The sequence below is a fragment of the Lissotriton helveticus genome, chromosome 1_1, assembly GCF_964261635.1.
Source record: "Lissotriton helveticus chromosome 1_1, aLisHel1.1, whole genome shotgun sequence".
NCBI classification, from domain to species: domain Eukaryota; kingdom Metazoa; phylum Chordata; class Amphibia; order Caudata; family Salamandridae; genus Lissotriton; species Lissotriton helveticus.
The window spans coordinates 1,333,994,911-1,334,021,675 of record NC_136057.1 but is presented as its reverse complement, the minus strand read 5'-3'; the positions used below and the strand labels follow the sequence as shown (position 1 = coordinate 1,334,021,675).

At 44.1% G+C, this 26,765-nt stretch overlaps 1 protein-coding gene across 2 annotated transcripts in view; it reads right to left on the bottom strand.

Moving 5' to 3' along the window:
* CAMSAP3 (calmodulin regulated spectrin associated protein family member 3) overlaps positions 1–26,765 on the bottom strand; it is a 267,765-nt gene that overhangs the window by 64,961 nt on the left and 176,039 nt on the right. The window contains exons 3-10 of one of the 2 annotated variants that reach the window (XM_078682477.1): positions 25,208–25,342; positions 24,703–24,786; positions 21,967–21,999; positions 15,166–15,213; positions 11,322–11,460; positions 6,925–7,064; positions 2,096–2,189; positions 1,728–1,779 (exon numbers count right to left, since the gene is read on the bottom strand). In XM_078682477.1, coding sequence (XP_078538603.1) covers positions 1,728–1,779; positions 2,096–2,189; positions 6,925–7,064; positions 11,322–11,460; positions 15,166–15,213; positions 21,967–21,999; positions 24,703–24,786; positions 25,208–25,342 — 725 coding nt within the window. The remainder of the gene's footprint in view (positions 1–1,727; positions 1,780–2,095; positions 2,190–6,924; positions 7,065–11,321; positions 11,461–15,165; positions 15,214–21,966; positions 22,000–24,702; positions 24,787–25,207; positions 25,343–26,765) is intronic. The other variant, XM_078682487.1, reaches the window with a different exon arrangement.

Sequence of the window (26,765 nt, the reverse complement as noted above, 5' to 3'; positions counted from 1 at the left end):
TAAATTGAAAGTGTTTCTACTAGGGAGCAAAAAGTTCAACGGCCACATAAAGGTACATAGACCATCGTGCTCGGTCAAGTGAACACAGAGTGCATCAATTCCTCTTTTGAAGTGAAGCCTACTAGACAGCACAAGCACAGACTGTTGCAAGGCGTACTGTGGCTTACCAAAAACACAGAGGGACTTTGTACCCATTTATTGCTTACCATTGGTTGGCTTTCCTGGTCAATCTTGTGTTTGTCCAACCCTTTGAGAATTACCTCTTTACAATCAGGTTGGCTAGCATCGCTGCTTCCAATGCTTGCTGTTTAACCGCTACTTCTTTTTAGGTCAAAGCCTACCAGAGCGCTCAGAAGTCTGTTTTTCCGAAACCTTCTTGGAAACATTCTGAAAGCTTCCCTGGGAATTCATTCTGCCTATTGCTTAGTATTGGCTTTGTGTTTTGTAACTCACGTTTATTTGCTTTCCATTTGCTGGCATAATTTGTTTTAGGCAGTCCTGCTTGAGTTAGTCCTTCTGAGGAGCTTAGCCGGTTTACTATATTCTTTCTTGAGTGCTTGCCTGTACATTTTGTTTTTATCTTGTCACATTTGCTGTGCATTCAAAGACAGAGGTCAAATGTCAGGCTCTGTCTTACGAGAGAGACTGGTGTTTACTTTTCTTTCCGACTTCAAAGTCAGAGGAATTATCTGACAATCAGCCTGCGTGAAAGGAACAGCTAATATCTCAAACTATATCCAAATTAAAAAAGCACAAATGAAGCACTATTTTTTGTAATTCTGAAGTGTGCTGTAAATAAATATTTAAATACGATCAAAACGAAATCGATGCTGCTTCCACACATTATCTTTGTGCCCTGTATAGTTTTATCAATAAAACTGTCTGCGCAATTGTAAATGTCATTTCAATTGAAAATGTATTGTCTGAAAAGGCAGTGCACTACCACACCATGCATACTTCACTCTGACACTCAACAAAGCTCCACTCCACAACATTCTATGACACTTAACTCTAGGTCACTCTAGTCCATGATTACTCCACTCCACTCTACACCACTTTACTACACACGACATACCTCGATCATACACCCTCTCCTCTACGCCACTAACCTTTAGTTATGCTGAACAGTAGCCACAAAGGTGTACACAATGGCTAAAACACAATGGCAAAGCCAATAGCTCTTGCATAGGGGAGTCATATTGGCTTTGCCAATGCTTGTTCTTGTGTGTGAAGGACTCCATTTCAGGGCATATTATTGATCTGTCCCCCTTGTGTACTTCTCCCTCTTACACATGTTGCTCTGTTGCCGCTTCTTCCCACTCCCTCCCCAAGTTACTTTTGCTTCCTCCTCCCACTTAAAATATAAAAAAGTTATTTTCTTTTCTTTTTAGTTACTGATCCAACTTGAATCAGTAATTAAAATGAAGAAATAAAATGGATGCTATGCAGCCTGGCTAAAAACCAATGACAAAGCCAAATGGTCACAAAGGTGACATCTATTGGCTTTGCTATTGCTTGTTTGTGCATTGAAAAGTCCTAACAAATAGTACCACTCTTCTACATATCCCCTCTATGTACACTTAATCCAAACAAACCCTTAGGTTTACTACTTCATCCAATAAATTATGAACAAAAATGCCACTCACACCCTCTCCCTCAGTAACGTGCAAACCCACTGAATCTGGGACGAGGGTGAGGGAAATGTTGGCCCATTTGGCGATACTCACCTCTGGCTTGTGCAGCTAATGGGTGAGGGGGATTCGATGAATCCAGGGGAACCTGCAAAACAAAAGGTATATCAGCTGTGAGAGCCCTACAAAGCTTAACTTAGGTCCCCGGCCAAAAGGCTGGCCTTAGTACATGGTGATATTGCTAGGCAGGACTTCTTCACAGGTCTGGGAAGAGAACCTGGAAGACCACATCTAGACAGCTTTCCACCAAGTTCCCATTTCAATCACTCTCCCACCTGCTAGAAGCTTTAGACGTGGACGACCACATGATCAGGAGCGGACCTGGGCTTGCCCACATGATCAGGAGCTGACCTGGGCTTGCCCACCTGTCACAAGAGAGCCCCCACCCCACCACCCCAAGATACCTTCAGAGTCTGCTATCTGCTTGGGCTGGACGAAGTCTGGTTTCACCACCTCAAAGCACAGGTACAGCTCAGCCAGAAATGCACCAATGTTGATCTGTGATATCAGGGAAGGAAGTGAACAGAAGACGTTGGTTAGGTTAGTCACTCTGCGTTATGATAACTATAAATAAGGTATGGTTTTTAAGCAATGTATACATTTCGTTAATACCAGTCTTCCTTGTGACATCAACAAGGTCCTATCGGTCAACGTAGGATCAAAGGAGAGAACATCACATCAGAATTGAGAACTAAGAGCCTCCTTAAAACAGCTGTACCCTTCTGTCAAAGTTGGCCCAGAGATCACGGAATGTCGCCTCTGTCATTACAAGCGTGAAACTTTATCTCACATTTTATTATGCTGTTCTGCCCTGCTGTCAGTTCGTAGAATCCATCTAAGGCCCATTCTTCTCCAAATAGGAGTACGGACGGTAAAAGAGGCTGTTCTCCAATTATACCTGTTGGACACTGTGAAGCATATGGCTAACTTCGCCAAATTCATCTACCACGCGCGAACAGCTTTAATGGACAAGACAACCACGGTTTAAACTGACTTTTAATGGGTGGAATTTTCTATGCAGCACACGCTACCCAAATATACATTATTTTACGTAAATTTAAAAAAAATTCTTTTTCTTTTTAGATTGATTGCTCCTTTTCATATTAATTGCTCTCTTTTGCATTGATTTTTTCCTATATATTTTCAACTAGTAAAATTCTAGTTTTAGAATACAGAGTTTTAGCTTTTAATGGAATATGAAATTGTGCTAACTATGTCTTTCATTGTACAGATTGCTAAGATTTTAATTAATTAAGCAATAAAGATTAACTAAGAGCCTCCGAGCGCACAGGTCCAGTACAGTAAAAGGAGATTTCCCGACAGGCAGGTGCCTCAGAAAAGTCAGTGGGGCCTTGGCAGAGCCAGAGAGCTAGCTGACACAGCATCTGCCCAACCAAATATTCAGAGGCACTGACCAGTTTCATTGCTATTTCCATTACCTTGCAGGCAGGTACACTTTGCATGCCTGTGGCCATTGCTTTCATGAACCAGCCCCACCCTCAGTCCAGCCCACATCGAGAACATCAGTGTTTCAGATATTGCGAACATCCAATGCCTTTGGCTTCTGATCAGTGTTCTACATAAAAAACAGACCTGGGGCAGCCAACCCTCCTTTGACAATAGACTAAAAATGCACAGAGTGAGCTATGCCACCTCCCATCATACTGTTCCGACAGAAAGGTTTCTAACTCTGGAATCCCACCACCCCTAAACAGGCCACAGAGATAAAATCAACACTTTAGTGGAAGCACATGAGGAGGCCAAGTACTGAGTGGGCATAGAGACTGAATTTAAACCTGGTGGCAGCCAGACGGTGGATAGGATTTGGCCCTATACATGCCGCCCATTTTCACAGCTTGGGGATCTAACCGCGTGGACATATCATCTACTCAGGGAAGATCATGGTTTAGAATCTGTATTTGTTCCTACCACCAATTTACTTTCCCACAGCCTCAACAACCTACAAAGGAGCCGCATGGTTGCGATTGCCCTGAAGCACCCTAGTTCTACCTAGGTAGGAAGAAGACTGCTGTACCACTAAGAATGAACACTGCAGCTGCGAGACCCTAATGATCATTTCAAGGGGGAAAGGGAACTTGGTGCGGCTACTTGGGATGGGACAAGAATTGCTGGAAATACCCACTGTGAAACCCTTTAGCACCCTACATTTATGTGAGAGCGAGGCTGTAATGTTTCACAACTGCACCATTTTGTGAGGTGCACAGATTGCACTGCATTGCTGTTAGTAATCACTGGGATGGTTGCACTACATATGCATTCAAGCTCACATCAGACCAGCCATGCCCACAGACTTTACCCCTATGTCCTGCTTCTGCCATTGTAACTCTGAGAATTCTGATATATCCAGGCCAACTACTTTATGATGGGGACCTTTTGGTCCTTCAACTATGTGTGCCAATGATAGAAGTCATGTACACACTATAAAAAAAGTGTAGACAGTACACCCTTATGATGTATATATGTCATGTGCGCAAGGAACAAACATCAAGGGAGTTCTCCGTCCACCGTACATTTTGTTTAACCGCTTCCGCGTTTTCCCGCTGTGCGCTGGAATTTCAAAAATGCGCTGTTTATGACAAAGCCAGCTCGTCATCCGCGTAGCGCAGGTAACGCCCATGACGAGCTGGCTTTGTCATTAGCGCGGAAGGGGTTAACTGACTTGCAGCACCAAGGAGGTCCTAGTGTATTCTCCAACCTCTAAAAGAAAGTCCATCTTCCTCATTTACTATAACATGAGGTCTACAAGTGCACAATCGGACTCTGGAGACACTAATCCCTTCTTTGCCCCAGGATGGGGTGATCCAACCTGATGATGTGCCATGGTGATTATCACACCAGATGTGGCAAGATCATGCACCCTGTGACCCAGAGGACAACGCTTTGACCCACTGCTCCATCCTTAGCCAATCAACAGTCTCCTACTTGCTGTCAAAGGTCTAGCGAAAGGGAATGAAGCGCAACATATTGAAAGTGAGCAGGGTTCTTGAAGCCCTGCTTGCCTGGTCTTCTTGCCACTGCTGCCTTCATACGTCTCAAGAATAGGAGTACCAAGGGCATTATCATGTGTCCTACAAGGAACGCCATAGCTAGCAGATGCTACCCTAGGTCAACCACTTAGGAGTTACACTTACAACTATGTCACAATCACTAGTGTGCGCTTGAGCCAGCTTATAAGGGCATGTTGACTCCACAAGAGAATGGATCTGGGGCGGCAAGTTCCACATCTGGGCTGCACATCCAAAAAGATCACCAACTGACCCATATGCTTCACCAACAATGGGATGCTTTCGTACCCGGGCGGCACAAGTCAGCTGGCTTGGACGTACTGGGGACTGAGTGCGGAGTTTAAATCCGAAAGTTGGATTGGTAGTCACGATTTGTGGTGGAAATACCCCCCTCTCCCCCCTTCAATTGGGAAAGGTGGAAGCTTGTTTTCAAAGCCAGAGACAAGGGTGGGTAGTAAGAGATTCAATGAGCATCACAGCAGTACGCCACAGCCTCGGGAGTTCAATATCCTGACTTACCTCTCTTCCTTACCCAAAGTCCTACAACAATGACTGCCAAACTTTAAGGATTCCAGTTCTCATTTAACTCCCACTCCACCCAAACTAGGTCCAAATCTAGCAGTTTGATATACATGTGAATTATGAAAATTATGTTCATCTATAAGAAAACACCAAACTTCCTGCTGGCCCAACCTATTCCTCAGCCATCCACCTCAAACCTCAACTGCACCGTAAAACGTATGCCTGTGACGGTGGGTGGAGTACAGAAATGTCCTGGCGAGGAAGAACGAGAAGTGTATGAGAGAGATGCCTTGCTGGAACGGTAGAACTGACCGGTGCAGTGTCAAGCACCCCACAACGGGGAAAGGGTGATCTCTCTCATTCCTCTCTCGATTCTCAATGATGGCTAACGGCAATTGTGACCAACTCTGAAGTGTGTGGCCCTCTGGGTGACACCTCCCACCATTTAGGCTGGTAGTGTTTCATAGCGGCAGGAAGAGGTGGCATGGACCCCATCTCAGCTGCACCTGTACACCTGGGACGGGAAACATCACTTACAACGCAACTTTTACCACGCAGTGCTTTTACATCGCAGCTTTTACAACGCAAACCATTACAACGCATTGCGCTGGGGGGCGCTCTAGGATAGGGAATATATTTAATTTACTATCCAACACCTTCCCTACTATCCACGGGGACTGGAGTTGGAATAGTAAATTAAATAATTCACTATCCAGCACCCCAAAGCGCTATGCGTTGTAATGGTATGCGTTGTAAAACTCGCGTTGTAAAAGCATGCGATGTAAAAGCATGCGTTGTAATGTCGTACATCCACCTGGGACTGGTCAAGGAGCGCCATAGGTTTCACCGATGTATGACCTCACGGCGACAGATACCTTACAAGCAAACTGCTGTGGGCAGAAGGGCTCATTAGCCTCGCTGTTTAATAATGGTCTCTTCTTTGCCCCCCATCCATACGCCAGTTGAAGGACTTTCATTGTGCAATAATAACTGCTAATGCTGCTCGATAATCCCAAAGCTTTGATCCTCTAATTAATGGCCGACCTTGTTAGCAGAATTGGGTGTGCAGCCGAGCGGATGCAATCTGTATTAATTCTGTAGGAATGCACAAGGGTCCTACTGGGGGGAGGCGAGTGGAAGGGGCGGATGTCGAAAGAACTAAGCATAGCCTAGTAAGTAACTCAGCAGTGTCTAGTTATTGCTTCTGGGCTCCAGCAGTTTGCGCTCCTTCAGTGTATGACTAGTGCTACACTCGCTCTTACTGCGAGTTCCCCCAGTGCACCATGGGTCTCATTCATCCCAAGCTAGGAGATTCTCCCCTCACAGCACCTTCAGTGCTATACTATCCCTCAGTGCTATACTATCCCTCAATGGGAGCTCCCTCAGGGCCGCGCCAGAGCGACACGATCCCTCAGTCTGTGGTCCCGTATTATTAGTTCTAAACGCTGCCTCAGTGTAGGGTCTGTGCTAGATTTCCCCATTAAACACTCCCTCTATATGGCCAGCCCTATATAGTGCCTCGATCTCCCTCACAGGATAGTCAGTGCTACTCACTCACTACACAGCCAATGCTATCAACCATCTCAAGGTCTCCCTCATCTAGCCAGGTGCGCCCTCTCCTTTCTCACTCTTTGTAAGGCATTTCAATGTGAGCTTGTGGTCCCCACACCCCAGGACCCTCTTACCTTGAGCAATGGGGGCACGTAGAGGAGGTCTTCCAAGGTAAGGGGGCAGCTCCCGCTCAGGAACTCACCGCAGAACTCCTGGATGAGCTGCAGGTTGTAGAGACTGTCCGCCACCGACATGGTTTCCTTCAGGCAAACATCTGTGAGAGAGCACAGCCATGAAGAGGAGAGAAGCGAGAGCGCACGGCACACCAATACAAGGTAGAAATACAACGAGCATAGATACTGCTGCATAGAGCTTTAGAGCCACTTCTGGACCGCCCCAGAGACACTTTTGAGCAGAGCTACATGAATACTACAAGGCAGGGCTATAGGTGCACTGCCAAACAGAGCCACACAGTTACTGCCGACAGAGATACTGCCGACAGAGATACTGCCGACAGAGATACTGCCGACAGAGATACTGCTGGACAGAGATACTGCTGGACAGAGATACTGCTGGACAGAGATACTGCTGGACAGAGATACTGCTGGACAGAGATACTGCTGGACAGAGATACTGCTGGACAGACCCACAGAGATCCCTCTGAAAACAGCTACAGAAGCACTGCAAACCAGGGCTATGGAGATACTGCTAAAAGAAGATAGCGGGAGGCTGCTAAACAGAGCTGCAGATATTGGCCAGAGCAGAGCTACAGAGATGCAGCTGGACGGCTACGAAAATGGTTTCAGAGCTACTACGGAGCAGGCCGAAGACCAACCTAGAGGTCCAGAGACACCACTGGACAGAGTTAAGGCCAGGAGAGCAAATGCGCTCTTACACATCTTTTTCGAAGTGATAATTTTAATAAATGCTGAATACAGAATGTACATTACTTTTGTTGGTATGGTAGATTCGGGTGTACTAGACCTCATCAAGTGATTAACGTGAGCGGGGAAGGCACCCCTTTTCTATGCATTGTTTACTTGGGCCAGCCTTTCACCCAGCTTGACATGGGCCCAACCCGATCACTTCCTAAGACCTGATTTTGAGCTTGCCCTGAAACACTGCAGAAGACAACCTGGTGAGAGCCCACAGGGCCACGGTCTGCCGTCATCGCCATCACACAAAGACTGTCCCTCACACATTGGTCGCTGAGTTCTCACATCACCATCACACCGACAGAGCGCACCACTGCAGGAGTCAAGTTGGGCTGTCACAATATCACCTAACGACCTCACTAGTATGCAGCTGCAATGATAAAATCAAGTGCTAAAAAGAGGCTCCAATCTGGTGTCTTGTATGCGGTGCACTAAAGTGTCAACGGGAGGGGGGCACAGAGATGACAGTGGTCTTTGTGTGCAACAAAGTTTCACCCTCTCACTGCGCTCTGCACGCACGTGTATTAATGTAATAATTTAACTCTTCAATGTTAAAATAAGAGGCCCTTAAAACACTTGAGGCTATAAAGTGCTACCTCCAGGTTACCTTACAGTTAATGTATACAGCCTAAATTTGACATGGAATTTTCACAAGTTCTTTTAGTTTAAACGTTACAAATACAATGCAGAACTTGTGCATTCTAAGGGAAATCATCAAGTTTACTGTACAACCTTAATAATCATATTCCTATAAATGAACTACCAAAAACTGGTGAATTTCACAGTAATTTGAATAAAGAATTTTGAAAGTACTTGAAACTGAAAGCAATGCATGCCACTTTTAGAGCTTGTGATCCTCAGAAAAGGTTGCTAAAGTAATGGACCAAATTCCAATGATAAAATTAAGAATTCTCTCCAACTAGTGGTTTACAAAATGCTAAATATTTCAGTGTGTGCCAAATGTAAATTTTAGGGACATTTCTGTAAACGTTCAGCTGTTTCGTTTCAATTAAATTGAGAGTTAATGAGCAGTTAACATTTCAACTAATCTAAAATTAATGGGCCTAAAATTAAAAAAAACAGGCATTGGCAAAGCCAGTAGGCCTGGTGTTGTTGAGGGAAAGTGCATGGCACTTGTCATTTTTTTTTAAAGAACCCCCCACCCCCCCAAAACAAACAAAAGTAAAATAAAACATTTGCTAAGTATTTTGGAGTTTCAAAAGCAGCACTATATAGTGGTTCCTGACACTGAAGGTAACTACTTTGTATGTGAATGTGCTCTTTGTACAAGAGCAGAATTCAGTCACTCAGTAAAGTTAGCAAATGGCAGAAGTTGTCTATTCCACTGAGCCATGCGTTATGCTTTAGTAGGCACAAGAAAAATGCCAATGACAATAACAGAACAGATTGAAAAGGGCTGGTAAACCCCCTCTATAAGTATATTATACATGTCTTTTATATGAAAATCAAGGTCAAAACTAACACCAGTCCTAAAAAAAGCAAAAGCAAAAAAAGAGAAATCTGATACTTTCACAATTTTGGATCCATGAAGCATTTATGTAGGGATTTAGAGACCCACTGTATGTCTATATTTCAATTCAATTACCGTGTGCACCAAGAATGTGTTGTGTTGGTGAAATGCAGCAATGCCCTGCTGAGCAGAAATGGACCAGGTGATTTTTGTATGTGTACGTTTGTATTAGCTCACGTGGCTCTTGATCACGGAGATTATCAGGTTGTGTGTTAATTAATATTCTACTGAATTTGACAGCTCTCACAGACTTTTTATGAACAGTAGCAATTGATAAACTTCCTTAGAAGTTTAAAATTGGTACTTCGAGCCTGCTCACCTATTTTGATCAACAATGCATATAAGTAGGCGACCACTCTCTTATTGTAAACTTCATCCGAAATGAACCAAATCACTTTGAACTTGGACTATTCATCAGATTAATTACCAATAATGGTGCGAGTCAACAGAAAAGTAATGATTTCTTGGTTTCAATTGCAACAGTCCATGCAGCTGCTCGATCACTCAAAACCCAACAGGCCCCTCAGCTGCTTTTTCACTACATAAAGCGGTCATCCCTACCACTGACCAGAACTATAAGAAATCAGCATTGGCAAAGCACAAGAGGTCGGACATTGACAGCCAGGCCTAAAAACTGCTCAGCACGGTGCAAAGTATCACTTATCTCCTGAGACAATCTATAGTAGAAATCATTCAAAAGGTTTAACCTACTCGACTTCCTTTGTAGCACCAAATATTTTCTCATGTTGCAGGAATTTTGTTTGCTAGGCTCCACCACAAAACCAAAAAATGAATTTATGTTTATCATATTTCCATTTCCTTGCTCCCAATCCATATATTTACATATCTATACATATGGACACACTCCACGGACTTGCTGTGAGGTTGAAAGTATTTTTCACTCACAACTTTGGTCAAATTCACCCAACCTTCTTTAATTTTGACAATAAGCAAACTTTTTTTTACTGAGAAATCGGGCATGTCAAAATATCTGCCTACTTTATGAGCTACTTGGAAAATAGTACACCCTGATTGCATAAACTGTTTACCTCTGACAAAGGGCAGCCTTTAGCCTCAACTTTCTCTGTAGACCATTATAATTGGATTACGCATGAGCTCAGAGGCAAAGCAGCTTTTATTAACTCTACTGAACAATGGCAACAAACTGTTGCAGCAATTTCAGAGAAAGTCTTTTAGAAACTGGATAGGTTCCCGAACACAGAAAAAGTGGATTTTCGGTCATTTCTTCTGTCTCTGTAGGTCAATTTTGGATTTAGGAGGGTATCTGCTGAGCTGCCAAGCCGGTTTATGTGCGCAGTAGCTTAAAAGCTGCTCTTAGTAGCAGAGCTGTACGTGCCCGGAAGCATCTATGCAGCAGCCCGAAAGCGCCACTCAGCCCTTGACAAAAGGCTATTTCGATTACAGACTGGGCTCTATACCACAGAGCAGAGCTTATGATTATAATGGAAGACAAAACACAATGGTTTCAGTACCTCTAAAATAATCGGTTTAGATACACTAGCACACGAATGATTTGCAAAGATAGCTGTCTCATAACCCAAACTGACGAGGAAAAGAAAACAATGCATCCCAAAGCAACCCTACACAGGAACTGGTTAGATATTGGTTTCAATTCTTTTTACTTTCTGCACCCAACAATCAATTCCTGCCTGTTAAAACGTATTCCATTTTTAATGCCATAACATCAGGCTATATTAAGTGTCTTTTTACTTTGGTTTTCAACCCATCATGGCCATGTTTTTGTTTCTGGGGAAATAACACAACAACTAGAGCATTGAAATGTGCTTTTTTTCTGTCTTACAGAATAAGGATGGAATTATGAGCTGGTTATTTATAGAAGCTGCGTACAAACGTGTTGCATGCGCAATTGGTTACTTCCCTGGAGGCTCACAGATTGAGAGTGAAGGACAACAACCTCTCAGCTGAATAAAAGTATATGAAATAGACAATGCAGTCTCCTACTGCCCGTACTATTAATACAGGAGGATCCGCTCTGTTCTTCCAGACTTTGCCTTATTGTAATTTTAATGAGACCTTTTCTCACCTTCCAGCCGCAGGATCTCGGGGCAGTAGTAGTGGATAGTAGCAGCAATGGCGCAGCCGTTGGCTAGGTCCTTCACTCCAGTGATGCCAGGAAAACAAGGAGTCTGCTTCGGCAGGACCTTATCCTTCCGGTAGCGGATCTGGGAACAAATACAAGGGAGTAGAAATCTAGTGTGAAGAACGATCAGAGAGAAAAAGTGCGTAAGGGATAAGGTAGGAGGGGAGGAACGATTTCGCAAAACAGTGGATGCAAAGGAGTAGATAACATGTCTCCTAACTTCATGTGCTTAAATCGGGACAGAGCAATGCCAGGAAAAATCCACAATAAAGCACTTTTAAGTGTCGGAAGCTTGGACTACTCCAGAAATGGAACATTTATAATTTGGCAGATCTGTGCAATTGTCACAACTGATGAGTCATCAAAAGTAGCCCAAAGAAATGGAACCCACGCAGAGGTGACCTGGCGGTAAAGCAAAGTTGTCCAACTTGACATTTTAGAAAGCAGGGGGCACCCAGGACTGGAACAGTGCTATATTGAGGAGTAGGGTCATACCAGAATGAAACATTGTTGCCAGGTCTGCAATTGTGGCAGCTCTGAATGCTACCTGCAGCACGACTGCTGGTCTCGTATATGGCCCACCAAGCTGATCCATTGTTTCTAAGGGCCTCTGGCCTGGAAAGCACCAGGCCAAGCAAGTTGTTGGGCCCTAGAAGGAACAGAGTATCATGGGCAAGTGTCAACAAATAGGTGGTTCCTGCACTTGGGAAGGAGAAGCAGGGAGTGTGTGAATCTGGGTCCAAACTTGTTAAACATTTAGTCTCTATTGGCCTCGCATTTGTTGCAGAGCCAAGTTTGTTGACCTTAGACCTGGAAAGAACGTCCCCAACAGGAGGCAAGCACCTTTATTCCTGTAAAGAGGTGGGCATATAGGCAAATGGAGGCCAACCAATCGTAAATAGGACATGGGAATATCGGCAGTTATCAATAAATGCATCAACAAATACATGGATGACTGTTTGAGATCACAGGCATGTACCTCCATCAACCACCACCCTCCTTTGGATGCACGCAGAAGCGCAGCCACAAGTAGGCAAGCAACAACGGTTAGCAAAGAGTTTCAACAAAAGAAGCAGACAAGTAGAGCCATTCTCCGTACATGCAACTAAATAAAAAGAAGGGATGCAAAAACATAGCAAGGCACGATCCAGCAAAATGGGTACACCAAAGAGACAAAAAGACATCAAGCGCCGAAGACAAGACCATTAAAAAAAAAAAAAAAAAAACCCAGAGAGGAAAATGAAGGAAGCCACCACCCACTCCCTGAAACAAATCCACAGGATTTCCCTCACATGTATGACTGAAGGCAAAATGTAGTGTTGGGCCTCGGTTTCTGGGACAGGTCTATTCTGCAGCTAGGAGATGGAGGGTTAAGTATTGTTCTTAGCCTATACTGGGTGCAAGTCTCGCTTGAGATCTCATCATAATGGATTGTTCGAAGCACAGAATGGAAAACTAAAGGTTAAAATTAATTTCTGGGCTATTACGTGATGTAATCTGTTATTTGAGAGTTTAAGAGTCCGTCTGCTTGGAAAATCTAACATTAAAAAGCCCACTCAAGCTCCAGAAACATTTTAAAAATAGATCTCAACTAATTTTGTTAAATAATCTGTTTCGCCCAGTTGGCTTGTGTACACCGGTCTGATAAAATAAGGAACCATGAGACAGGAGGCCCTACAAAGCACACTTATTTAAGAAAAAAAAAAAACTTAATTCTCCTGCATCTTATTCTCCCAGTGCTGCAAGAAATAAATTAAGAAGGCACTTTAGAGCCTTCCTTAGTACTCACCGGGGGTCTCAGTGCTTTACTGGAGCATTATTAACTGCAACATCACCGATCTCATCCACTTTGGTGGGGTCTCACTCACTCCACTACTCACAGTTGAGACATTCCCACAATCTATGACCTGCCACATCTGTGGTGGGTCTCACAAGCTCTGATCAATGACCTCACAGACTAAAGATGGGTGCCACTCATTTCACACTCTTATTTCTATAGTCCTTCCCTCATTCCAATTAAAGGTTCCATACACTTACATGAATCATGTTAACTCCTCACTGGCTGGTCACAACCACAGGGTCTAACTTATTCCCACTTTTCAGAACTTGATTTGTGCAAGAAAACGTTAGTATGTATGGAGTCTGCAACTGACATCAGTCAAACTGCTTTCCTAACACTAATGTTTAACTGGGGTCTTTTGGCACGCACACAATACAAGCTGTAGGTTTAAGATTCCAGATGGTGAAGTGGCACTCAGACACCCAGAAAAAATACATCTCAAGATGGGTTTGGCTGAGGGGACATCCAGTTAGGCCCACCTCAGAGGTGGATTTGTATCCAGTATGGGAGTTGAGGAGATTCACATCTGGTCTGTTCAGAGTCAAGCTTCTGTTGAACAAGAATACTCAGATTTCAGGTTGTTAGTGAATGGAGGCTTAAGTTCCCGGCAGAAGTGTCATCTTATCCTACTGTGGGGTGTAAACTGTCCAGCAGGTTTCTGTTCCTTAGTCAGGATTCACAATCTGCAGGATTCACACAGCTGCTTTCAGGTAAAGCAGGAACATTAAGAACAGAATTTGAATTAGTTTATGTTCTTGCCTTTTGGTGCTGATCATCTCCTAGTTTGAAGTTTTATTTTCTACGGATCTCCTAGCGATTGTGGGTGGTCTTGTTTTCAGCTCTTGCTTACCAGTTCATCAATGAATACTCGTTGCAAGTTTCTTCTATAGTTGCCTCTCTCCCAGCCCTTTTGGGGTTCCTGCAAGTTACTGTCAGGTCTCCCTGAATTCCCTCGATCTTCCGAGAGTGTCTAGTTTCTAAATTGGTCTTCGTTAGGAACATCCACACTCATTGATTTTGGTTCTTTCAGGAGGCTGGGTCGTCCCTGTGTATATTTTCAGGTGCAATACTCAAGAATCTTCTGCTCTTTATTCCATCACTTCTTGCCACATGTCAGGGGTTCATGTCAAGCTAGATCACTCTCAGACCCACATCTCTGAGAGATACTGCCAGTCTTGTGCACTCTTATTCTAAAAAGTTAGATGACCGCGCCATAGAGTAGATTCTCATGAAATATACCTATCTACTTGCTCTTTTATGCAGTCAGCCAACCACCTGGAACATTTCTAGTTGCCTATGGTACTACCTTACGTTGTCTCAGTGTGCAGGGTGGAGGCAGCTCTCACTTATTTAAATTCAGCTTCCCATGAAGGTCTCTCAGCCTCCGTCATTGCATGAGCTTTCAGGACCTGAGACCAGGAGCGACCTCACACAACTCACTGTAGAACACACACACAAAACAGAACCTTGTCCAGCACCGCTGCTGCACGGAGATGGACATTCTCGCACTCCCACTGGGCCCTGTGTACTTCAAACAATTGTCCCTTCTTCACCAATGGCCGGTCACGCAATCACTTGTTCCTCCTAGATTGCCCCAAAGCTTTAGCTTAACAATGGACATGGACTGTAGACTTATTCTAACAGGGGACAAAACTGGTCCTGTCTTCTTCCAATCTCTTTATAGGAATGATCCTAAGATTCATCTGCAGAGCCTCTTCAGTACTGTGGGTGCATGGGGTGAGAGGAGGGATCTTTCTGAGGGTAGGAGGCACCAAGTCATATATGGCAGTCTCTGAAGATGTCCAGTGTGGGGAAGGCTGTGAAGAGGGATCCAGAAATTGTGTTACACTGAGAAGGTTTCCATGGGTGACAGGAATGGCCCTTTGGTGAAAAACAGCAAATAAAATGGGAGTGAAGTGCTGTGCAATCAGTCTGAAGATACTTTACCACAGGAGGCTTATTCCCAGACTCCTTCAAACAAAAAGCGATGGCATGCTGGATGCGATGGCAAAGAAAAGAGAAAGAAAGCATCAATGCTCTGTTCACCACATGAGGGGATGAGCGCCAAGACCGTCACCATCAGCATGCCAATGAGTTGGACGCAGCCCTGGTGGGAGATAAGAAGGCTCAGACTCTTCCATGTCTCTTAGGGAAGGGCATATGCACCAGACCTGTATAGTACTCGTGTTTGACCCATCCCAAGTTGGGCAATCTAGGAACCAGTAAAGTGCACAGATATGAGAAAACCCGTCTGCTGGAAATAGCATGGAACTGGGCATAGCAGGTACTGGGCCTCGTGAAGGTCTGCAGCAGAAAAGGATTGGTTGTAGGAATAGGCATTCTAATTACTGTGTAGTATTCCACACCCCAACTTATTAACATTTTATATTAATCTCTTTTGGTTGTGAAGATTGGGGGTCTACAGAGTCTATATGTACATCATAGTGACTCCGATATAGTAGCATCTTAGTTATTAGGGGGTCTAGGCTTAGCCCAAGAGGAAGGCAAAAAAAATATGAAGTCAATTAGGTCCAACCCTAATTGATTTTATACAACCTAATAATGAAAGTAAGTGTGAGGCCAAAAGGCAATAAGAAGTGATGGTCTATCAATCATAGAATTGAAGACATCGATTGTCCATTGAGCCTAAATGTGAAAGGCAGCAATGGCCCATCAAGCCGAGAGACCGAAGGGAAAGATGGCCCTTAACGGTGAGAGATGGAATGGAATGAACTATCAATGAGCCAAAGACCCTGGAAATAATAATCCATGGAGATTTAAAGACAGAAAGTAATAAAAGCTTATCAAATGCAGGAAATTAAGGGGGGGAAGTGATTAGTCAGTTATGAGTTGGTGACGGAAAGGAATGGTGATCTGTAGAGAGATGGAAGGTAATTATGGTCCATGGAGTAATGAGATGGAAGTGGCATTAATGGTTCATTTATCCAAGGGTCATAAAAGAACAATGATCTAAGAAGGAACAAGAGGGAAGAGAATAACAGTTCTTTGAGCTCTGGAGGCAGAGGACAGCAGTTGTCCATCGAGCCTAGAGATGGAAGGAAATGATGGTCTGCAATGAAGGTGCATCAAAGAGGTCCAGGTAAGGAAAATACATGTGAAACGTGACTATACAGGTCATGTGCAACTTCTTCCTCAATTTAAGAAACTAAGAGACAAAAAAGGCAAAATAAAATAAACCACTCACCCAGTTGCAAAGGATGCTGGGACATTGCAGGCGAACCATTCATTGCCGTGGTTGGGCAAGATGGATCGACCAATTCAGAATTCCACCCTGATCTTTGAATGGTGTCATGAAGTTCAGATAATAAAACAGAGAAGGAAAAAAATGGTACAAGTGGAGTACCAAGTTGATGGCAGAGAGGATGGTTTGTTAGGACTAATATTTCATCAAAGCTTTCTCATGAAGAACCAGTCTCATGGAACCAAGGCAGTGGGCATCATTGAAGGCGGACTAGAGAATGACAGGAAATAGATGTTATAAAAGGCACAGAGAGAGCAACAGCAAGAGAGCGGATAAAAGAAAGTAGGATAGGTTTCCTATGGAACAGAGGTAGGGTACCAATGGAAAGGTTTGGGGAAAGTAGAGCCCTTTAATGTGAGGGGGGAAGAGATAGGGTGCTTCAGTAGGTAGGTGAAAACGTTAATGCTTCAAAGAGGGGAAAGATTAGTTCCCAGCCATAGCGAGAGGATGACATGAGGTGAATATTAGGTTTCCATTGGGGGGTTAGATAGGCAAAAAAAAATAATTTCATGAACAATGGCATAAAGCACATTTCAGTTTGGAACTTGAAATATGATTAAATGTGTACTACTTGCATCTTACTGTTCATACGGTGGGCTAACAGTGTCTTCAAGCAAGAAGCTTGTGTTCAAAAGGATGAATTCCTTTATGGACATTATCCGAGTATAGGTTAATAAGAGGAGAATCCAGTGCCAAATTTAAGTGAAGAGAGTTCCCAGGAAAAAACAAATATTTGGGAAGAAAACATTTTGGAGGCAGGGAGCCGAGGAGTTGGACAGAACCACTAATTGCAAAGCAGAATATAAAGTTGGGAGGCTGAATACTCGAACTTATAAAAACTGCAAATAAAAGGAGGAGAAAGAGAATTCCGAATGGTAAGGATCAGTCCGGGGAGAAAGAGGCACTGGAGAATGGGGAAATTTAACTAAGGGGAGAATAAGATTTTAAAACGGAAGGGATTTAAAAAAGGTAGGAGCAATTAAAAAAAGTGGAGGGGGATTAAAAAGGAGGAGAGGAGGTTAATTACAAGCAGTTTAATAAGATTTAATAAAATGGTGCTATATACATTTCAGTCCTTAAATCTTTGTGGTAGAGGTTACGTTAGATCAGTTCTATATAACACGACATACCACAAGTGGGACAATTCTCAATCTGTGTTTAGATACTAAGGTTCTGCCTTCGTGCCATTGAGCACAAATGCAGCTCCCATGATCTTAAACTTTTAAGATTTGCTCCGGGTGGAGTTAGTTAGAACCCACCTACAAGACTTCTGGTTTTTATGCAGTTCTTGAAATCTTAGATGGTCTTCAAGATGTTGCATCTCCATTGGGAGGATATGTCACCAGAGCTATAGTTAACACCGAGTTGTATTCCTTTTCTATTATTTTATGTTTATCGCACACGGAGATTAAGAGCAGCATTCGAACCTCTCAAAAATTCTTAGACTGCAGCCTGGCCAGTGTTGCAGTTCAAAGAGAATGCTGTGTGAGCTATTGACATATGTCATGGGCCATCAATGTGCAGACTGATTCTTTAACAGTACCTCATCCCAATATGTGTGGTTTTAGACCTTTGTCTGCAGGCTCTCTCCTGGGGTAGCTGAAATCCAGCAGCAGAGTGTGGCATTAACATTTATAGTAGCCAGATTTGTGTGGGACTACTAAGGGCTTAGCCCCTTCCTCCAACCATAGAGTGTTGGTGGTAAGAGTTGCACTACACTTCCTCTGCTCTTCATTAATTGCTGCCCGGTTCTCTCTGGCTCAGTAAGGGAACACTACTTTCCCTGATAGGTTAGTTAGAGAGTCTTGGGGAGACGGCTACCCCCAACAATCCCCAAAGATACATTAATGGTGTGCTGTTAACCCAGATTTGTTCCTGGGCTGGCACTATGCCCCTGTGAACGACTGCCTGTCCTGCTCGTGCAAGGCCTGGTGGGATTCATGTTGAGGCAATCTTATTGAGAAGTTCTACTTTCAGCATTACCAAATAAACGATAAAACAAACAAAAATGTACAAATGCCTGGGAAGCAGGGTGTTTGAGATGAGTAACTGGGAGGTGGGACAAGGTGTAGAGGGACAGGTCTGGGGTAACACTGCAAAGGGGTACCTGATCAAAAAACGTGGTAAGTTGCTGCCCAATTAAAAGTACGCACTGAACATATATTTGCATCTGCACTCCATCTGTTGGTTTTTAAACCGTAATTCATTTTTCACTTGTATGCATCGGACAGCAAGTGCTAAACTCGTACACACTGGATTTATCATTACTGTGGACTATTATCGGTCAAAGTGCATTTTTGTACATTGCCTGATCTATAGCACAGTTTGTTCCTCCAACTTCTCATTCCTCCTTACGGCTTGTTTATGCAGGGCCTTATGGACTGCATGTTAACAATTACCACAAACCGTGTTTGGTTGGGTCTGAAGTAGTCGACTGAAGGCTTGTGGTTGCAGTGGGGGCAGAGGGTGGGAATCGTAACGCAGGGACGTCACTTAAACCCGATTAATGTTTAGAGTAAAATGACCTGGTACCATCTTCTAATGTAATAGTGCCATTTTAGACTTCCAGTGAGAGGCAATCATGTCAGACTTTGAACTATCCTCCTCGAAAATGGGTTTTTATAATTAAAGAAGCATTATGGAAACTTGTGCGGAGATGTAGCACAGGCATGATCAAACAGCCGAAACTGGACATATTAAAAATGGCCAATATTCCCATAATGAAAAGATTGCTGACCAGATGCCAGAGTCTGCTGAAGGAGCCATTGTCCGGGTGTGCTTAGCCTGAGGCATGACTGACTAGTGTCTCTCGCAATTTGTAATGCCACTGCGCCAACCTAGTCCGCAGAAAAAACTTGCATTTTGGTTGAAAGACCGATGCAAATATTGCTGCGGAGTTGGGTCGGTGGCAACCTGGCCAGGCACTGCACCTCTGGTATTGGGAGTGCATAGTAAGAGATTGGGTACCAAGATCCGCCCCAAGCGAAGGGGTACAATATCTAGATGAAAGGAGGCAAAGGACCCTCCTAAATGACTGGCAAATATATGGTTGTGTTTGCTGATCTCCAATCTAACCATGGTTCTAAAACAACCCTGTTAGTAGAGAGGTTCATCTTTAAGCCATGTAGTTTCAGTAGGCCAGTCAGGTGCCGTTGCCACCGCTGCCATAAGGATCGTTTTCATTAACCCCTTGAACGCGGCGAAAATTCCGCCGCGGTGCGGGTGATTTATGGCGTGGTTCGGGCGGCCCCCGGCCGTCGTCCGCACACGCCCACCGTGACGTCGGACGGCCGCCGGCTGTCCGACGCATGGAAGGGGTTAATGGGTGTGTTGTGCAAGTAGCACCTGGCCCAAAGTTTGCATTCCTTTACATAACTTGCACAAAGTAAAGCCTCTTAAAATACCTGTGTGCAGCCATCCTTGCTGGACCATACAATCAATGGAGGAGACAGCTAATGAAAAATGTAAACAATTGTTTTTATTCTAAGCACACTGTGTACAATGCAGATGAATGCAATTGATAAATGTGTAGCAATAAAAAAAACTGAAGATTGGACAGGATCCCTTGGTCTTGGAAAAGTTGGCCAAGTTTTTGGACTTGTTCCAAAGTGCTCCAATTTGAATAATAAATGAGGGTGAAAGTGGCAAAGCAGTCCAGAATCAATAGTCTTTAAATGGTAGCAGATCACATTAGACCACTGTTAAGGCACACGGGAGCTCATACATTTGAGCGGGGATGGGGTTCAGTGATAAACAAGTTCAGTTCACTTCTTCGGCTGGAGCCCTGGTGTCAATTTAAAAAAAACACCCAAAGAACGTCTTATTTTTCAACCTGGAGAAGTCCTGGGCTTGTACCCACAAGTGCTTGGCCCGGTTTTTCATAAATAGTCGGGCTTCTTAGAAGTGGGTAATGCTCTGGAAAGAACATAATCCAACAGGCAATTTAAAGATTTTTGCTGTATCGGGCTGAAAAAAAAATTTGACCATGCCTACCTGCCAAGCAGTTGCTGGCATCCCCGCCCCCACACTTTTGATAAGATTGGGCAAGTTATCATTTTATTAGGTAGACTAGTACAGTTGTTGCCCTCGTACTTTTGATTACCATTTCCTTCTAGGAGTTAGCAGATGCATGAACATGCATCAGTTTGCACCATTCAAGAGGGTGATGCAGAGGCCACTCTAAGGCTGGTGGAGAACAACCACCCCTGAGGCAGGTGAACGCCCAGTGCCAAGGACAATGCTGTGCCATGAGTCGAGGGATACAGAGCACTAAGTGAATGTGGGAGTACCCCAAGAGATGGGGCTAGAGAGCTCCCCAAAAGCCAAGGGTCAGCTCATGAGTAAGGACAAACACTGCACTCGAGAAGGGAGGTAATACACAGCAGCCAACGAATCAGGCGACCGGGCACCCCATGAGCCATGGGATAGCCAGCACCCTTAGAGGAAGGTGATGCACAGTTCCCATTAGGTAAGGGCTAATCTTAAACTATATGTCATCGTTGTAAGCATCAAAAAAAATTCACAAACAAAAATGTATTTTACTTTTTAAAACTATAACTGCCTAGGATCACTTTTAGGAGAGCGGGAAAATAGCAAACGCCACGAACAAGGATGGATTTGGTGACTTAGAATGTGGTGCTTCATCATCTTGAGGCTACTGGATCTGGCTCACAAAGCCCCAAGTTGGTAGAAAAGTCTGAATGGGCATCTTTCGTAATGAACAGGGATCCACATTCCCCCTGACCCCCCTCCCAATCCCTCCCCTCCCCATAGACGAGACAGTAGTAAACCCCGAGATGGGAGGATTTTGACTACATAGAAAGAATGTCAAGAAGTGTAGAGACCAATATCTTGTGCAGTGATTGTCACATGGGCGTGGAGAGCACGGACCGCAATGTGAGACAGTCACAATGTGGCTGCACCACCGGGTTCTCAGTCTTTCTGGCTCAGGGTTCCATCAGGAGCTTTCTGCTAGTCCTTAGGACAAGGGTGGGTCGCAATATTTTGTGAGTCATGGTCTTCGGATTTTGGGGGTAAACTGCTTCCTGAATATTCAATTTTTAAGACCTCAACTGCCTCTCGTTCAATAGCAGCTATTAATTGTGCCAGCATACTCCAGTTGCATTAAAATACAACATTTTATGTTTTGAAGAATTACAACTCCTTTTTGTATGCCTATTCTATTGATGTTAATGATGGGTGTTTATGTATTATTAAACCATCATGACAGTGGTACTGTGGTCCCAGCATCCTTTGCTCACTGTGCGGGCCTTACATGCATCATGGCCGCCCACCTTAAGGTATTAACCCCCCCACAAGCCCCATCAAACATTTGTACTATATAATAAGAAAAAAATGGATATGCACGTGCCAATAGTAAATATGTCAGAAGAGGCAAGCAAAGAGGGGATTCAGAGACCAAATGGAGAGGCAAGCAGAAGGATCTTATAAATGAGAGAGCAGAGATGGAGAAAAAGCCCACTTACAGGAACCAGCTTCCAGTACCAGCGGGTGGGGCACTGGCCACCGGGCAGGGCAGAGGTCAAAGTTTAGGAGAGAAGGGAAAAGAGAGAAGGGACAAAATAAGGAAGCATTGAAACATCGAACCTCCGACGAGCAACCCACCAGCTACAGAGCGGACAAGACAGAAGGCGAGACATCTTTACAGAGGAAGAGACAAAGAAGAAAGATTAGCACACTATCATGTCTGTGGTGGACCTCAGCCACGTGCGGCCGAGCACATGTATCAACACCACGTCCACCAAAGCACTTTTGCAGGGTTTAAAAATAACATACACATAGAAGCACGTGTGTGCATATAGCACTACAAAAACATGGAGCCTGGCAGTAGGAAATGGCTGTCCGATACCCAAGGCCTGACCTGGTATTCAGTTCGTACCCAGCTCTCCTCCCTCGTCAGGGGAGACCTGTTTGGTGTCGAGTTTATCAGGTTCCTGAACTGAATTGGAAAAAGGGGTGAACCTTGATACAAAGGTGTAATCCTATTACCCAGTCACCCCAAAGTACGGCAATGAAACACTGAACCAATAGCAAAGTTTCGGTTTGCACAAAGGGTTGCCTTCACTTCTTAAATTCTAAAATGTAGAGAATTTATGCTTACCTACTACCCTCCCCTAATTTCAAATCCAAATCCCCTCTCCAAAATATCAGACATTTTAAAGTGAACGGATATGCCCACACAATCCCATCTGCAAGGTTGGACTCTGAAGTCTTTTCATCAGATTTCCAATAAATTACTAAATTGAAAGGGCTGGCGTGGAGTGGAAACACAATGATATCCATGGATTGTCGTTTAAAACAAGTGACTGCTGATAATAGAATAAATTTACATCTTCTCGTCAAAGTTTGGCTTTTGCATTTCCAATATGGATAAACATTCTGGTCATATTTTATACTGCAATCCTTTTTCAACGAATAAAGGGGGCTTTCTTATAACTATGAACAGTGTAGGAGGGGGCGGGCCTCTTGTGTTAATGCAAGACTGTTTTGCCTACCGCTACACTATATTTATGCAGGAATTTGGTGTTGGTGGACCCTCCTGGAAAGAACACCCCTCTCAGATTTAGGAGTGTTTAGGTTTTGAGATGACAAATGATTAGGGTTTAGGTGTTAGGGTAACTTTCAAACTTCGATGATTCCAGAATTTCAAAGGGTCCACTGCGGAACAGCCGTCAAATCATTTTCTGTGCGCTGGAAGGCAATGGGCGACAGAAGGACACACAATTCAGTGGAAGGCTGTTTTGAAGATTTGTTTGTATAGTGGACAATGCAGGAGGCATGAATTGTTGACAGAATAAATGAGCTGCTTACAGATTTCAAAACACTGCAGCAGTCTGCAGAATTATTGAAAATGAAGAGGAACAATCACATTTTAGGTCCTACAAAACTATACTTGTGGTCTCTAACAAGTTTTCATGCTGCAGTCTTGGTATTGCGTATGTCAATATATTTGCGAAAAGGGGAAGCAGCTGAAACGCTTTGTTCCGGATTTGGCTGGATAAGCTATCTGTGACGTGGATCTGCAGAGGAAGGCACTTACAAGGCCCCACTGTACTAACAAATATAAAACTTGGCACAAACTCACCAAATAGATGTTCAGTTTGCCGTACCTAAACTATTAACCACCATTTTATAATTTGTATATACCTCCGTTGATTGGCTGTCTTGAACTGAATTCTCTACAGTGTCCATCAAATGGCTTAGATGGAATTGGTTATACTGCTTTGGAAGTTTATGATTCTGTACAGAAAGTGACATTTTCTAACAAATTTCCCGACTACAACAATTCCTCATAGGTCCACCCCGATAAGAAGAGCGTATGGTGTGGCGGAAGCTCCAAGAAGGGAATCTGCATGAGCCTAGCAGGAGCAACCAGGAGACCATAAGGCAGAATGTATGACGGAATTTCAAATGTTTTTTTCACACATGCCTTTGGAACTCCGTCATTTTAAAGAATGAGTCTTCCGCACGCATTTTTTCTGCAGGCAAGTTGTTTTAAGACTTGCCTTAGGGGGGCGCTGAATATCGGAACAGTTTAATTTACTATTCCAACTCCAGTCTAAGCAGCAGGACGGAAGGTGTTGGACTTTAATTCCAACACCACTCCACCCTTGCGCCCCACCTAAAGCAAGTCATTGTAATGACTTGCGTGCAGAACGAGTGCGTGCTAAAGACGCATTTGTTCTGTTGTCGGCACTGTGAAGGCTCAGCGTGATTCTGGCTTCATCCTAAAGTACGTTTCCCCATAAGGCCCTCTACAGGAAAAGTATGACACTTAGGCTGGACATGTGGTTGTTCAACGCTCTTCCGAATGAACTGCACAGCCAATGAGTGACCAACAAAGACTCACAATAGCCTATATCTCAGTTCTTCTACCAAAAAGAGGAACAGAGGTCTGTAGTAAATTACCCCAGTCTTCAGTTTTCACTAAAGTGAAACTCCAGAATCTACTAATCACCCCCTCCAGAGCCCCTACTTTCCAGAGGTTCAGCTCACCAAGAACGTGGATTAAGTTGGCACTACTGGAGAAACACAATTTAGCCCAGGATTGTGACTGAATACAACAGTATTGAATGCGACCGTAATGGGAGGGGTCAGCCAGAAGTTTGGAAATTTGACTATCGAAGAAATGCTTGCCCAAGATCAACCAATAGGTTTGAATGGGGACTAGGAAGATCTAAAGAATCAATTGTGGAATTTACCGCTGGAGGAGCTTGCCCATCGGAGGTGGGGGTCTGCCTTTGACTCAACTCTCGCTCTGCGCATTCGTGGAGGCGGCGATTGATCTGCAAAGAGAGGAGACAAATATCTAGTCAAACTTTAGACAAAGGTGAATACTGATATAGAGAGCGAGAAGTTGCAGTGCGCGGGTGAAAGTGGGAAAGGAGAGGTGTGAGTGGAAATAAAGGAGAAAGTAAAAAGAAAAATATAACTATTTAGTGGAGATCGTTTGGAATGGATCATTGGAGGAAGTAAAGGTCAGAGGTGCAGTAAAGTTAAAAGTGTGAAAGAAGGTAGAGAATAAAATATGAAAGGACAGTACAAATGCTCAGAGAGGCAGGGAGGGTGGAGAAAGAGTAAAAGCATTAGAAGAGGCAAGGAGGGAAAGCAAGGCAGGGGGTGAGGCTTGGGGAAGCAGAGAGGTTCAACATGCTGGCGAAGACAGGGCGGATATGCTTGGAGAGGCAAAAAGTGTGTTTTCGGTACCTTGTCCACCCAGCAAAGCAACTTTTGTTCCCAAGCCCCCGACGTTCGTTCCACACCAACGGGAACACTCAGCGTCTCAGTAGAGTGTGTACCAAATGCTGCCATCAGAGCATCAATCATGGCCAAGTGAGCACCCTGTGAGGAAGAGAGAGAGCAGCACAGGTTACAAATACAGCAGTCACAAGCCTGGAGGCAAATAGATTGAGGGCATCGCGAGCTTGCAACCTGTTTTGGGTAGTTTCAGTGCTGAATGCTTCAATGTTTGACAGGTTTCCAGGGCAAGCATAAAAGGCCCCTGCATATTCCTGGGAGCATTGTTAGAAGATTGGGGGCCTGATTAATACATTTTGCAGTTGCTAATCCCACAATCTGCAAAATCACAAGATTTGCAAAATCACAAGATTTGCAATGTCAAAAGAACATTTTACAAAATATTAAACCCCTTTTTTGTAAATTGGAAAAGCCGTTTTCCAAATCGCAAAAGAGGTTATGCCACTCAGTCTGTTTCTCAATTATGAGGGGCATGAAAAAAAAAATGTAAATGTAGTGCTTATATAGCGCACGTATCACCCCCGTTGGGGTCTCAAGGCGCTATACACATACCGCTGTGGAACCCTTCCTGGCCTTTCCCTGGGAAGTGCCCACTCCTGGGCACCCCCAAGGTGAGGCCAGGCATCCTAGCGCTGTTGGGGCCGTTGTGGAGATTAGGCAAGCTATTGCCCAGAGTTGCAGAGTGGGACCCATGATTAGAATAGGCACCGAGGCGAAAATGATCAGGTCCGGGGAAATTGAGCCCAAGACCCGCCGAGGTGGGAATTGAACCCTGGTCCGGGCCAGACGTCTGCACCAGGGTCTGCCGCTCTAACCATTGAGCCACACTTCTCCATGAAAGGGGCATCCTCTCCCAGTTGTGAATCACAATGAGATGCATAAATTATTTGCAGTTGTAAACCACTGAATTGTTGCCTCCTCTTCAAAGGAGGTGATCACAGATTTACAAATCATGTCAGGCAGCCTAAGGGAGAGCGGAGGTAGTTCTGGGGATCACCCACTACTCCCTCCCGCCTTTGATATCTTCCCAAACAGAAAACTTTTTAAAAGCAGCACCAATTTCTTTAAGGAACACGTAGGTCGCGCTACAAAATTACTAGTCACAAAACTTCAGTGCTCTGTTTGCATTCACTATTTGCGGTCTGCCATGAGGTTCTGAGAAATCTTTATTATTACACACCAGATCTATGTTTATGTGCTGTATAAAACGCACGCAGTGACAGAAAACTGCATTTATAGCTCAGGTTGCCACTAATTTTACTCTATTCTGCCCTCTATCAGATGTCCCACTTATTTCTATTCACCACAGATTGACATGAACACTTCAGCCCTCAGCAGACCGCAGTTGAGGTTATAGAGAGGATATTGGAGAATACTAACTTGGAGGGTGCCAGTAAAGAATTTATAGTACAGTGCACTGAAATGGTTTTAAAAAACATTTTTTTTTGTTTAAAGATCAATTATATCGCCAAAAGAAGGGAACTAGCATGGGGGCGACCTGCACCCC